The sequence below is a fragment of the Haplochromis burtoni genome, unplaced genomic scaffold (genome assembly GCF_018398535.1).
Source record: "Haplochromis burtoni strain Fernald_Lab_line unplaced genomic scaffold, NCSU_Asbu1 Contig_24, whole genome shotgun sequence".
Lineage (NCBI taxonomy): Eukaryota > Metazoa > Chordata > Actinopteri > Cichliformes > Cichlidae > Haplochromis > Haplochromis burtoni.
Window position 1 is genome coordinate 1,852,780 of NW_024582385.1, and position 13,954 is coordinate 1,866,733.

The 13,954-nt window shown below is 42.5% G+C and overlaps 1 protein-coding gene across 2 annotated transcripts in view; it reads left to right on the plus strand.

Moving 5' to 3' along the window:
* The window catches only part of map6a (microtubule-associated protein 6a), a 20,296-nt gene that overhangs the window by 2,820 nt on the left and 3,522 nt on the right, over window positions 1-13,954 (plus strand). For both annotated transcript variants that reach the window (XM_005926788.3, XM_005926789.3), the window contains exons 2-3: window positions 11,003-11,216; window positions 11,372-11,586. In XM_005926788.3, the coding sequence (XP_005926850.1) occupies window positions 11,003-11,216; window positions 11,372-11,586 (429 nt within the window). The remainder of the gene's footprint in view (window positions 1-11,002; window positions 11,217-11,371; window positions 11,587-13,954) is intronic.

The following is a 13,954-nucleotide window of genomic DNA, read 5'->3' on the forward strand; positions in this document are numbered from 1 at the left end:
CACACACACACACACACACACACACACACACACACACACACACACACACACACACACACACACACACACACACACAGTGTTTGCACAAAAACACTGAAAGAAATTTGCTTCAAATTATGTTTTCAAGTTCTTGATATGTTTTTAAGCAGGCCTTTAACACATGGCAATGTGGCTGAACAAATAAAATCCAATGAATGTTTTTTGCTTTATAAGTACAGTTTTCATGAATGTAAAACTGAATTTTAACCTTCAAAATTCACTATGGACATCTCTGTTCTTATATGATGTCAGACAGATATGTAGCTACACTTGGAATTGTCCTTTGCATTTACTTGACAGAGTAACAGACTGTTTAACTTTCAAAATTTAATGCCATGGTGGGTATCCAGTTCATAAAAACTCCTAAAATGCATAGTGAAGAGCTCCATCTTCTTTTCTGTTATTTAAAAAAAATTGCTTGGCTGAATACATCACAAAGCTGTTTCCTGTCTCTTGCAAAAATACTTCCTCCAGAGTTAAATATGTGACTTTAAATCAAGAACTGAATTACTGAGTTGTGCTCGTATTACATGTGTGAGAACAACATGGTATCCATTACATCTTTCAAGCTTTCCCAAATGATTTTGTTAACTTGCTGATATCCCAGAGGATGAATCCTCAGGCTTCTTCCTCCTCTCACCCCTGACCACTTGAGCCTCGTTCTTCTGTTAAGTCTTCCTGTCATTATTATGGAATTTTTTTTTTTTTTTACAGTGGGTCCAAAACAAAGGACGTTTTCTGTGAATTAGCAAAAACTTCCTGTTTTATAATGACTTGTCAGAACTTCTCCTGTAATTTTACATATTTATTCATTTTCACAGTTTAAGCCCAGGGAGTCGTAGTAACAGATTTCTTTCATTTACTAGAATAGCATTTCTGTGTTGTGCAGAAAAACTGAGACATACTGTTGGAATTGTACTTCGTTTTCTAATGCTAAGATATCTCAGGGAAAACATGTGTACTGTATTTTTCGGACCATAAGGCGCACCAGATTATAAGCATTAGCGTTCATCCTCCAGCTTCACTGTGTTTATGCTAACATAGCTGTGTAGCTAGCGATCATGTAGCACATCATTATATACCAGCTAGCCCAACGTCAGTAACCCTACAAACGTCACTGCTGTTTAGTTTTCTGTCTTCATTTATGTTGGAAGTGATAGCAGAGCTGTGAGATTTAATTTTTTCAGAAACCTTTCAGTCAGAACATGTTATATCATGTTTAGGTGGAAGCTAGCGAGCTAACTTCCTGCTAACTTCTAACTCTGTTAAATGTAATAAATTCTGTTTTCATGGATGCCTGGATGTTAAACTTAATTGTTACACCTGCTAAAGCAGCAACTCTGATCATTTTATTAAAGATGAAAGAATTTAGACAGTTTTTAACTCTCAGTGATGCTGCAGTGTTCGTTTGACTTTGGGACCTGAAACAGACGGAGTTAAGGACCCAGATTCCTCCGAGAGACTCCTGACTACAGCAGCCGTAATGCTCCAACAACCCATCAAGCGGCGCGGCTTCCTAGCTTACCAAAGTCGGAATAAAACATTTTTGACAGATTTTTGAGCGCCGTGTAGAACATAAAATCGGTTCGAGGTCAGTAAACACAACCAGAATTCATACATAAGGCGCACTGATGATTTTTGAGAAAATTAAAGGATTTTAAGTGCGCCTTATAGTGCAGAAAATACGGTAGTTAAACTTCTTTACACTAATAGAAAAGGAGTTTCACACAAAGCAGACGGTATATGGCTCATAAGGTTAAAGGAGTTTGACATCCCTCTTATAGCTGTCATGGTGATGTTGTACTCACCATCCCAATCAGACCCTGGTGGACAGATATGAAAGGTAAAATCAAGCACTAATACCTGAATTATGTTTTTGTGGTGACTCCATGTGGAGTCTTTATTGGAGCCTACACAAGTGGCTGATGTCAGCATTTATAACTGTGCTGGTTGTGTTACATTTATGGGGAGGTGCATGTCAGATTACAGCGTAGGGTTTCAGAAGGATTTGGAGTTACGCGTACCTACAGCGTGGATTTAACACAGAAGTATAAATCCACTGTAATGCTGGATCTGCGTTAGTGTTTATTTCAATCAGCTGACTTCGTCGCTAATGTCACCTTACACTCTTCATCTCAGTAGTAGAAATTCAGAGAAGTGAGCTTTAGCAAAAAAACAGCATCAGTAGGATGAAATGTTTTAGCTGCTTTCCATAATTATTTGCTCTCAAGTCTGACCAAACAGACAATTAAGCCATCAAAACATGCTGGTGTTGTTTTGTACTAAACCTCAATTGGACAAGTCAATACAACAGAGTTAGAGAATATAAAGTTAGCACGAGCCTTAGATACAGGATAAGCAATACAAAGAATCATCTGTTACTCTTTTAGTATTCTTGTTTTATTAGAAGACACTAACATCAGTTAACATCTGCAATCGTCACTTTGGCTAATCATGTGTAAAGTCAGCCCTCCCTATCACTGCGGGCCAGTGAAACACGAAGCCCTCAGCTCTTTTCTGATGTGGGCACTTGCCATTTCTTTGAACCTTTATTTTTACCAGACAGCGTGCCGAACACAAAGACGCTCTTTCTGCAGTGCACCTGGGAAAATGCTCAAGGCTTCTGCAGTTCTTTTCATTGGAAACAGTTTTTCCTTTTCTTGCCCCGACTTGGTGCAGCATTTTCAACCAAAGCCCATCCCACCGTCATTTCAACGCCAACTCATCGCATTATGTGTAAAATGTCATTTTATGCATGAAAATAAGTCTCGAGTTTCAGGCAGTGGCTGCTGTCAGACTCTTTGTTATTGTGTGGTTAGTGTTTGCAAAAACTGTAAAAGACAAAGCCTGCTCTTCATGCTGACAGCGTTGTTTGTTGCATTGTGCGACTGTGTCGACTAACAAAAGACATCCAAAGAGCAGATCAGGCAGAGCTGTCGAGAAGATGAACGTCGATGCGGTTTCATCGCTGAGAGTGAGGCAGGTAGAGCAGGTTCATCGAGTTCAGAAAAGGTGAGAAGACGACTGAGGAAGTACATTTTTAATTTGAATTTACGCCACGTTACTGTCATTCAACACATTTCTTAACGCAGTGCCCTTCTTTTGCATGTCCTCTCTCCTGTTTCTCACCTGGGCAAATAAAAACCTTGTTTTCTAAGACAGTAATGTTCAGACTTAAAGACAGTTTATCTCTCATGTCACGTCCACAGAACAACCAAAATGCAACTGATTTTCTTCTGAACTGCTGCATTCTTTAGCGGTGACAGATTTCCAAGTATTGTTGCCCAAATGTAATCCTAAACTGTCAGTTCAGAGTGCTGCCCACTAAAGCTGGGTGTCTTATATAACCTCTCTAATCTGATTTTTTCATATCTGATTACAGCGAATGTACAAGGAAATATCCCCAGATTTGATTCTGGGTATGAATGAATTATGTAAGTTAGCATTGCAGTTAGCCCTAACCCTGAACCAAACACTAATTACGTTAAAAACTGAAACCAGCCTTTAGCCAAAAACTTGCAACATTAGTTTAGTGCATCACTTTGTGAAGATTTAAAACGGCGCCTGTGTGATTGATGATTGCGATGAACAGTTTCAACTGGACCCCTGAGAAGCTACGGCTGTAAGATTGAGAGGGAGCCAACTGGTCCCAGAGGATGTAGGATGCGTTAACTTACAGCCGCCGTTGCACTCACTGACACGCCAAGAAACACGGTGAGGAAGTGGAGCTGTGGTGCGTGGGAAGGTCAATTTCCCTGGATTACTCTGGCAGAAAGCAGCCAGGTCTTGATGTATGGCCAGTGCTGCTGTAAAATCAGGAGTCAGGATGTCCATCAGTGACAACTGCACATAAATTAGGCTTAGCAGTCTCAGTGGGCAAATGTACTTACAGCTTACAGAACAAGGTGGAGCAAAGGTCCACGACATGCTGCATCAATACAGGGAAGTTAAAGGTTAACACATCCAAATTGGGTTGCTGGAGATTTATTTTCTACTCATTTAGTAATTAATTACTCAACTGTAATAACCTCTGGGCATGTTAGGATTCATTGTGATTTGAGTGGACAGATGCATAGAGCAGTTCTTCTCCCATTTTCAGAGGAAGCAGTGAAACAGCATCCTCAGGATTTCAGATTTCAATAGAAGATCCAAACCCTCATCTTCCCCCTGCTCACCTCATTCTACTCCTCCATCCAAACCTTCAGTCTTTGTACATATAAACCATTATTCTTGGCCTTGGCCTGTGTCCTGTTCTCTCTGGCCTGCCAGTAACACCTCATCATGCTTTTTTAATATAGCTGAGCACTGTTTGATTCCACGGTGCAGAAATTTCAGCCGTTTGTTTGAAAGCATTTTCTGATGACTCTCCCGCTGGGAGAGGTCGGAATTGTGCTCTCCACATACGGGCAGATTTGCATGAAGCTCAGCAGTACTGTACCCTGGCGCGGTTCCACCACGGTCGGTGCCAGCGTTTGGCCGTTGTGACGAGGGCTTTCTCCGCACATCCTCTCAGTCACGGCGGGTCAGCAGAGTGAGCCCTCCAGAGCAGCTTTACTTCTGTTGTCTCTGTATGCTTGGATATTTGTCTACAGAGAGGCAACCTGTGCATGCATGCTTCCATGCATTCCTCCAACACCCTCACAGCGTGTAGCTTGGCTGTGTACACTTGAAAAGCTGATTGCTTGACAAGTTGGCCATAACAAGTAGGGGAGTGACCCTTCTTCCGTTCTGGAGTTCACCAGGAACAGAAAAAGCATGAAGAAACATCGTGAATCAGAAATACAGCATGAAAAGCACAGACAGTGACTGTGGTGGACACTTGTTGTTGTTTTTAACTCTCCGTTTCACTTCAGCTCTTCTCCAGGGCTGCTGACGCACCAACAACAGCACAAGCAACAGTAACCACAGACGTACCACAAACTTGCCTCCACCAGGATACAGGAACTCTCTGTAGGTGCATGGGCCGTCTGCAGTCGGTGTGGTAATGAACTACCAACCAAGAGCTGTGTTCAGCCACAAAGAACCACAAAAAGCCCTTTAATAAATTATACCTGTATTTATTATTTAAACCACTTTCCGAGCAGAAACTGCAGGTTCTCCTGTGGTTCCAGCTGCCTTTTTTTGATTTTGAAAGTGTTGTTTGGATATCAAAAACCACTTGAAGGCATCATGTCGGCCTTGCAGGAGTTTCCTCACCATGTTTCCCCTTCTTCTCACAGGAGTCTCGCCATGAACATCACAAAATAAATGCACAGCTCTTCTTTTCTTCGTGTACTTGTGATTCTAGGCGGTCCAGCCTACGTACAGCAGTGCACAACCTTTAGTCACCAATAACTGAACTCACTTTCATCAGAAGGGGGTGTTTAAATTTGGATCTTTTATCGTCAGGTGCAGACTAGCTTTGACGTTAGTTAATAAAATCACAATTTCTATGAGATACGAGTTGACTTTTTAATCCACTGATGTCTGAAGATGAGAATCGAGTGGCTACATTTTTTTCCTCACGATTTCACCTGTAAATTTAAGTTATCTGTTGGAGTAAGTGGTTAATGCTAAAAACTATTTTGCAAAGATTACTTTATTACAGTCACATGAATGCCCTAATGGCTTTTTTTAAATAGGAAAAACAAGCGTAACATGTTGACGATGTGTCACCTAACGTAAAATATTACACCTCGGGAGTGTTGGTATTATTGTAGGGTCTACCTCAGCGGTCTCCAACCTTTTTTGTGCCACGGACCGGTTTATGCCCGACAATATTTTCACGGACCGGCCTTTAAGGTGTCGCGGATAAATACAACAAAATAAAACTAGTACCGGTACCGAAAAAAAGAAGATTTATTCATAACACACGTGAAAAGACCCAGGAAAACCGAGTCAACGATAAAAACGATAACAAAATAACGCTGAAAACCGATAAAAACCCTGAAAACCAGACATTTCACACCTGAGCCTCAACTCTCGCGGCCCGGTACCAAACGACTCACGGACCAGTACCAGTCTGAGGCCCGGGGGTTGGGGACCGCTGGTCTACCTTACAATATAAAGTTCCTTGAGGCGACTGTTGTTGTGATTTGGTGCTGTATAAATAAAATTGAACTGAATCTGCTGAGTCGCCCTCACTTAGATCCATTCAGTAAAGCTCACATAGAGCATTGTATATAAGCTGCTTTAGCCTCGCCACAGGTGCTGCACACCTGCTTCACCTCAACTTCCCCCTGATTTAATCAGAGTCATATTTACTGTCATTAACACCTGCTCTGTACATAGATATGCTCTCCACTATTAAATGGTTTATATGAGGGGTGCTAAAACAGAGCCATTCTGCCATATATCAGGTATTTTTTTTTTTATATTTATTTATTTATTTAGGACAGTGCATGTTAATGAACATAAATGTAAAAAAAAAAAAATTACATGAATGTAAACATACCAGATTATAGCCAAGGGCTAATTTCCATATTGTTGCTCAGTAAAATGCAGACCAATAACTATGTCCAGAGGCGCTGAGCGCATATGAACATCACATTGCTATGTTTTCATGTTTTTTGTAAAAATATTTTTGTTTTGGTTTGTTTATAAATACAGAGTTTAGCTTCATGATATGACAGGAAAGTGTTTTGAACATTGTCTGTTTTTTTGTACCAAGTACACATCGACCTTGGAGACACAGGCTTTATTGTTACCCAGTCATATGTTGACTAGTAGCAGCGATGCTACAGTGCAGGCCGGTGTTTCACACTGTGAACCCTGTCTGCACTCACAATCTGTCTCTTTCTCCATCTTTCTGTCACATACGCGCACGGCCTGTGAGGTCATGCGGGTGCTTTATATCCTTGGCCTTGGACATTGTTGTATAACCTGTCTTTGCATCGTGGCTCCTTGGGCCCCGTCGAGCACTGAGTGGACGTTGGTGGTTATGTAATGGCTCCGTGTGTGGCTTCCACCTCCTCTCTGCAACATGTGAAGAAAGGATATTTGTATTCAGCAGCCATGTCACTGTCACCAGCCTTTGTACAGTATAGCTTACTTTTCATATTTCACAGTGTGACATTTCACTTTGGTTTTGTTTAATAGACTACATGTTAGTGTCTGACAGCTAGTTTAAGCTTAGATTAACAGGAGATTATGATAAACTCATGGAGAAGAGAAGTTGAAAATTAGTTTTAATTAAAAATATGTTAAACAATTTGTAGACTGTCACTTGTCTTTAATGATATTCTGCCAAGTGTCACAGCGTAACGGGACAGTTTTACAGTGTTTAACAGAAACATTGTTTCTGTCTGGAGTATAATTTATTTATCTGTGAAACTAATTTGCAGGTGATGTTTCTTATTTGTGCTTTAAGTAATTTTGTTTGTGACGTGGAGGACGTGCCGGGGGCTCGGTCTGTGACCCAGCACGTTCATTTGGTTTTTGATCTCTTTTGTTGTATTTTGAAGATGGTGTTAAGTTCTCGGCTCATTATTTAGTTGCCTCAAGTTTAATCTAGTTATGTTTCACTTACGTCTCATGTGTTTCTTGTGTGTGATTTCAGGTTGTGAAGTTCATGTTGTCATGTCTGTGTCTCTTTATGTTTCCTGTTTTACTTTGAAGGTCCGTGTCTCATGTCAGTGTTTCTAGTTTTGCTTCCCTTGTCTCGTCCTGCCTAATTACTCCCAGCTGTGCTCTCCTTCTGTGTCTCATTCCCCTCGTTATCCCTCAGTGTATTTAAGCCCTGTGTTTCTCTTTTCCAGTGTCGTGGTCTCCCTCATACCTGTCGCCGCCCTCTCTAGTTTATGTTTGTGGCCGCAAGTTTAGTTAAGTTCTCCTAGTGTCCAGCAATAAAGCTGCTGTTTTGAGTTTAAGTTTTACCTCTGCTTTTGGGTCCTTTCCTTCCTGCCTGCACACAGACCATGACAGGACGACTAATGATGGTTTCATTTTGCTGCTCTAAAAACAAGAGCTTTGTAATTAGCTACCTGATTTCAGCATTTTGCTGCAAAACACCACGTGACGAGCTTGAATCTTAAGAACATAAACCAAAAAATAGTGAAATCCAAGTTTCATATGTTTTCATCCAGATTACTAAAACCTTTAAAATCATATTTGTTTAGAAATCTTTTTCAAAATGCTTTTAAAAAATGTGTTCAAACAATAGACACTATGTGGACGAGAATACTGGGCTGCCTACAGATTGCACCTACAGGAGCTGCTCAGCCATGGAAACCAAATGGCACGAGGCTCCTGGTGCACAGTTTTTATGCTGATGTTATTTCCAGAGCAGGTTCGGCGCTGTCTGTGACATTTCTGCATTATGCACCTCAGCACTCTGCGACCTCATGCTGTAACCTCACATGGTCTGAGTTGCTGTGGTTCCTAAACACTTCACTTTGCAGTAATATTGAGTATACAGCTGATGGTGGACTGTGGACCCTAAATCCAACGAGCTCTTTAGAATGACTCAGTCTTTCACTAACATTTGTAAAAGCAAGCTTGGTGCATGCATGGATGGACTACTAATGTTAAAAGAACACAACGCGCTGCAGAGAAAAATACAGTGTGATTAAAATAGGAGCGATGGAGCTGTGCAAGGTGATGTAAAATAAATGCCTTTAATACACAGCTCATATCCAGACACTGTGTGGATCATGCTAGCCATACATTTTAAATGTCAGTGATACAGAGCACATGCTGCAGGCCAGCCTGCACTGAAGGAATGCCATACTGCTGACCTTCTTCAGAAATGCTGTGTGAGGAGGACTACAGGATATCACACCATCAAATTGTGGTGCAGACCTCCTCCCACCTGCACTACCTCTGACATTCTCTGCTCTTCAGTAGTAATGCACCACTCGTTACAGTTTTTCTCTACACAAGCATTGCTAAAGTTAGTAACAGCAAAACTATGCAGATTCTAATAGTGATGATCGTTAAACAACCACCACAATGGCACAAAGGTCCACACAAATGGGACTTTTCTTTCAGCTTTAGTTAAACACAGCTGCTCGGACTCATCATGAAATGATTTTGGTGAGATCATGTGTAAGGTCAGGATTACTCTGATCTCACACATTTTTTGCCATCCTGTGACAACATATCTCAGGACCTTCAGTTCATTTCTTTAAATGTGGCACAAATGCTCACTTTGACTCAAGGCTGAACCTTTCGATGGCCATTGTATTATAAAGATGCACAATAAGCACATAGAATAGAATACAAGAGAATTCGGTCTTTAGTGATGACGTGATGAATCCTGCTTCTGGGCCCAAACTACTCTGCGTTTAGTAAGGCTGTTGTGTTTTTGACATGTATTAATGTTTTGTATCTTGTTCTATTTAATCTCAACAGGCCCCTAAAAACAGTCAGTGATCACTGTCGGCCCCTCTCAGTTTTTGTTACCAGTGTTACTTTTAAACCTCAGTTTTAAATCCTTACAATGTAACTCCAGCCCATGCAGCAGTATATTAATGACTAACCTGGTATTGTGGATGGATTATCTCAGTTGTTCTCCTGACTGAAGTTTGGTCCGTTTACAGCATCCTGCCATGCGATTGCATTTGTCCCTAACCATCGGGAACCCTCACGTTAACTTTTATCCAGTGGAAAATTGTTAGCGTTCATCCTCCAGCTTCACTGTGTTTATGCTAACATAGCTGTGTAGCTAGCGCTCACGTAGCACATCATTATATAGCAGCTAGTCCAACTGCAGTAACCCTACAAAAGTCACTGCTGTTTAGTTTCCCGTCTTCATTTATGTTGGAAGTGATAGCAGAGCTGTACGTTTGAATGTTTTCAGAAATCCCTCAGTCAGATATATTTAGATGGAAGCTAGCGAGCTAACTTCCTGCTAACTTCTAACTCCATTAAATTTAATACATTCTGTTTTCATGGATGCCTGGATGTTAAACTTAATTGTGACACCTGGTAAAGCAGCAACACTGATCATTTTATTAAAGATGAAAGGATTTAGAGAGTTTTTCGACTCTCATAATGCTGCAGTGATCATTTGACTTTGGGACTTGGTTTGGAAGTCTTTGATCCTCGAGCAGGTGGCAAGGGATGTGAGCTATAGTCCACCAAGAACATCATCACTCAGCTCTTCCTGTTCTCCAGATGGCTCAGCGCTCTGTGAAGGTTGACGGTGACGGCATCCTCTGTCAACCAATTTACCCTGTAAGCAAACAGGTGGGGGCTCTGGCCTTTGTAGTTGGTGAGGGCTTGGCTGTCTCTCCACACCTTGCGGGGGCTGTTATCAGTGAGGAAGCCCTCTATCCTCGTCTTGGCCGCTTTGATGCCCTTCGTCAGGTTGGCTCCGGCCGAACTGTCTCTCAGCCTGAAGGCTAAGTTACGAGTTCTGATCAGAGCCTGTACTTCACTCATCATCCTGGGTTTTAGGTTGGTTTTAGTCGTTGACACACTCTCTACAGAGCGCTTAATGAAACAGTCCTGTAGCTGGAGGAGACCATCATCTTTAATGACCCGGGTGCTTGAAGGGTTTGTTTCCTGAGGGGGAGGGGGTGTAGGCAGAGATGAGGAGCAGGGAAAGGTGGTCAGATTGTCCCAGGTAGGGCAAGGCGTATTTATAGGCATGCTTGATGTTACTGTACACATGGTCCAGTGTCCTGTCCTCCCTGGTTGGACACGTTAGCATGTTGGGGAAATTTGGGGAGTAGAGATCTCAAACATACCTTATTAATGTCCCCAACAACAGTTTGGACGTCCAGCAGGTGCTGTCTCTGCTGTTTACTGATAATAAGTTGGAGGTGGTCGAGTGCTTTGATTCATTTGGTTAACAGTGTGCTCATACTCCGCATGTGGGCTTTGACCTTGTCCTCTAAAAGCACATTTGAACTCCACAGCTTAGATGCACAGGTCAATATTTATCATCCAACTTCCAATACTGAACAGTGCCATCTTACACTGTAGATCTTGCAGGATTAGTAAAAATGAGCACCAGCTTATTTCCTGTTTTTCTCCACAGAACTGAATTCAAAGCGTACAGAGACGTGAAGCCAGTAAAGATGATACGGGCCAAGTCCCAGTACCTGCCACCGGATGAAAAGACGAGCTTGGAAACCAGCTACAGCGCGACCTTCAAGGCCCAGTTCCCGCTGCAGCCTGCTGACAACAAGGCCGTGGAGAGGAGGAGGATACGCAGTTTGTACAGTGAGCCTTACATAGACCCCGGCAAACAGGTGAGAGCACACCTGCCAAACTTTGGTTCAAATAAATCTCGTGATAGAAATGAGACCTGTGATGTTGATGTGCAATCCTTACCATGATCATCTCATTGCACACCACTGAGGCATGTCAGCTCAGGATTCTCTTTTCCACTATCCACCATCCTTAGGTTGACAGGTATAGTCTCCCTCGCTCTAAATCCAAAAAGTCTGGAGCCACAGCAGCAGGCCAGAGCAAGCCAGCGAAGAAACCCAAAGATAAGCAGAGCACTGTGCTGAGGGGCTCCAAGAAGGCGACCTCAGAGAACCAGCCCGAGAACCGGCCTTCGGTGGGGGACAAGGAGAAAAGTAAAGAGATGAACAACAAACTGGCTGAGGCAAAAGAGTAAAAATCATTTAGCACTACTTCTCCTTTTCTTTCTTATTTTCGGGGAGAAACGAACACAGATGCTGCAAAATTGATTCTCACATCGGTTCTCATCTGTCTCTCCTTCCTCCCCAAGCCTCTTTCTCATCCTCTTCCTCAGTGCTCTGTCACTACCTCCTGGCCACACTGCTACAGTAACATTAGAATAAGATGCTGCGCTGTGATCATGCCACGCCATTGCTCCTCCTGTATCACGCTATGCCTCATTGCTTCAGAGTGGGCGTGAGCATCCTCTCCCCTCTCTCAGCCTATTCACTCCCCCCCACTCTGCTTGCCTCCATCTCCAGGTTGCCATGGCTACTGGCTGCCTGGCTAGCCAATCGCTGAATGCACAGGCCCAGCGACAAGCAATTCTGGCGGATGGCTTTGATCAGCCGAGCAGATTGCATTGTTGAATTTATCAAGGATTTGTTTCTTCCCTCCTTTGTGGGGTTTTTTTTTTTGAGAAAAAATGAATCAGATTGGCACTTTGGACACGCACAAAAATGAGCAGCAACTCTGAAATCTTTGATAAATGTCCCGCTTGGTTTATCATGATGAGCGTCTGATACCTACTCTGTTATCTTTGCTGCTGTTCTCTGTTCACGTGCTCAGAGTCTGTGTTGAGCAATATCAGCTTTGCCAAATGTGATTTGTAATCAGTGTCTCTTTCTGAACTAAATTCTGTTGTACGGCTTTTTATAATTCATCTAAAGAAAAACACCTGAGCATTTTTCTCCGCTCGCGTGAGGCTCATTTAATTTCGTAACGCACCGTTCGTAGCCAACAAACCATCTAGGTCACACTAAACTGATCGTGCATTAAACACCGGTCAGTCTGCAGAGCACTCGAGTATTCCCCCTGAACTAGATAACATTGTCATGCAGGCATAAAGACATAAAGACGGGGAGTAGTGACGTCGGTTCTCAGAATCAGAGAGAGATGAGTTCAGTGAAACTGGGAGATGTTGTGCTTCTCATCGTTCTCGCCAAGTGCCGAGAGCTGTCAGTCTCACTGACCATAGTTCAGTGTAATCACCCCAACACTGTCTTTACTAACAGGTCTGGTCCCTGTGCTGTCTGATTTAGACTTCTTTGTAGAGCCTCTGATGTAACCTACATAAGTGGCCGACTTCATTTATGCTTGTGCTGCTGCGTTGTGTGTTAACCATGTGCCACGTGGTCGTGTCCTGGTGTTTTACATGCGGTGGCAGAAAGCAGAAGCAAAATAAAAGGCTGCTCTTTGTTCTCATTTGTTATTTTTGGGGCCAAACATATTTGTCCCCCGAGTTTTTCCACTTCTTTTCAAATTACCTCACCCCAGTAGGTAGCCTGTAGTTTCTGTAATCTCCCCCCATGTGTCTGCTGACATTTGTGAGTCCTTATACTGATGCTATATGAGACTGTGATTGTTTATCTCTCACTAATAAATGTAAAAAAATTGCAGCGAAAAACATGTAGTTCCATTACTATGGAGGTCCACGTCAGTTACGCCGTAGGTTATGGTGTAGATTTCCTGCTGGAGCATAAATCCCCAGTGTGAAGGTGCATGTTGTGCATCTGCTTTTCTGCAGACTATAAACTGCAGCTGGCTGACAGCAGACATCTCATGCTGCACCTTAAAGGAGCGTTCTGTACGGCTGAGGCACAGATCTGAAAGAAAAAACAACCGTCTCACTGCATTTTTTTAAAGTTCCCTTAATCTGATTTTCTTTGTGCTTATAAATACTTTTTTCCTGATATTAGAGGCACAGCGATGTGTCTGCTGGATCCCATTGTTCATCGCTCTGTTTCTGAATCCCGCGTTTTACTTCAATCACTGAGTTTATTTACTAAAATGTTGATTCTCTTTGTCTTCAAAGTGAACATGGTAGTGCAGAGAAAATCGGATACCTTCAGCAAGATGCTGAACAAAAGAGAACACGAGGAAAGTTTCACACTGTTTGTCTGTGAAAAGTTGTGTGTATATAACTTATATTTACTACTAGTTTATAGCAGGGATACATGCTGGCTGAGTCCAATTCTGCACTTACTGTAAAGTATCAGCTGCTTCATCCTAGTGTACATAGAGACACATTGTTTTGCATTAGAAGACAGTCTTGTTATCTTTGTGCTCCACCCTACACACACCTCTGTTTTCATGCATCTTCCTCTCCATTCTGAATGATGGACAGTCCCTTCTCTGTTTGCTGTGGTGTCTGAGACAGCAGCAACTCTTACCATCACCGCTGCATCACATCTACACAAGCTGAGCACTCGCTCCATCAGGGATAAAGGCCTGACTCATTTAACATTTTGCAGCCTTTGGTTGGGGGTTTGTCATGTAACACGGGTGGGGGGTGGGGGGG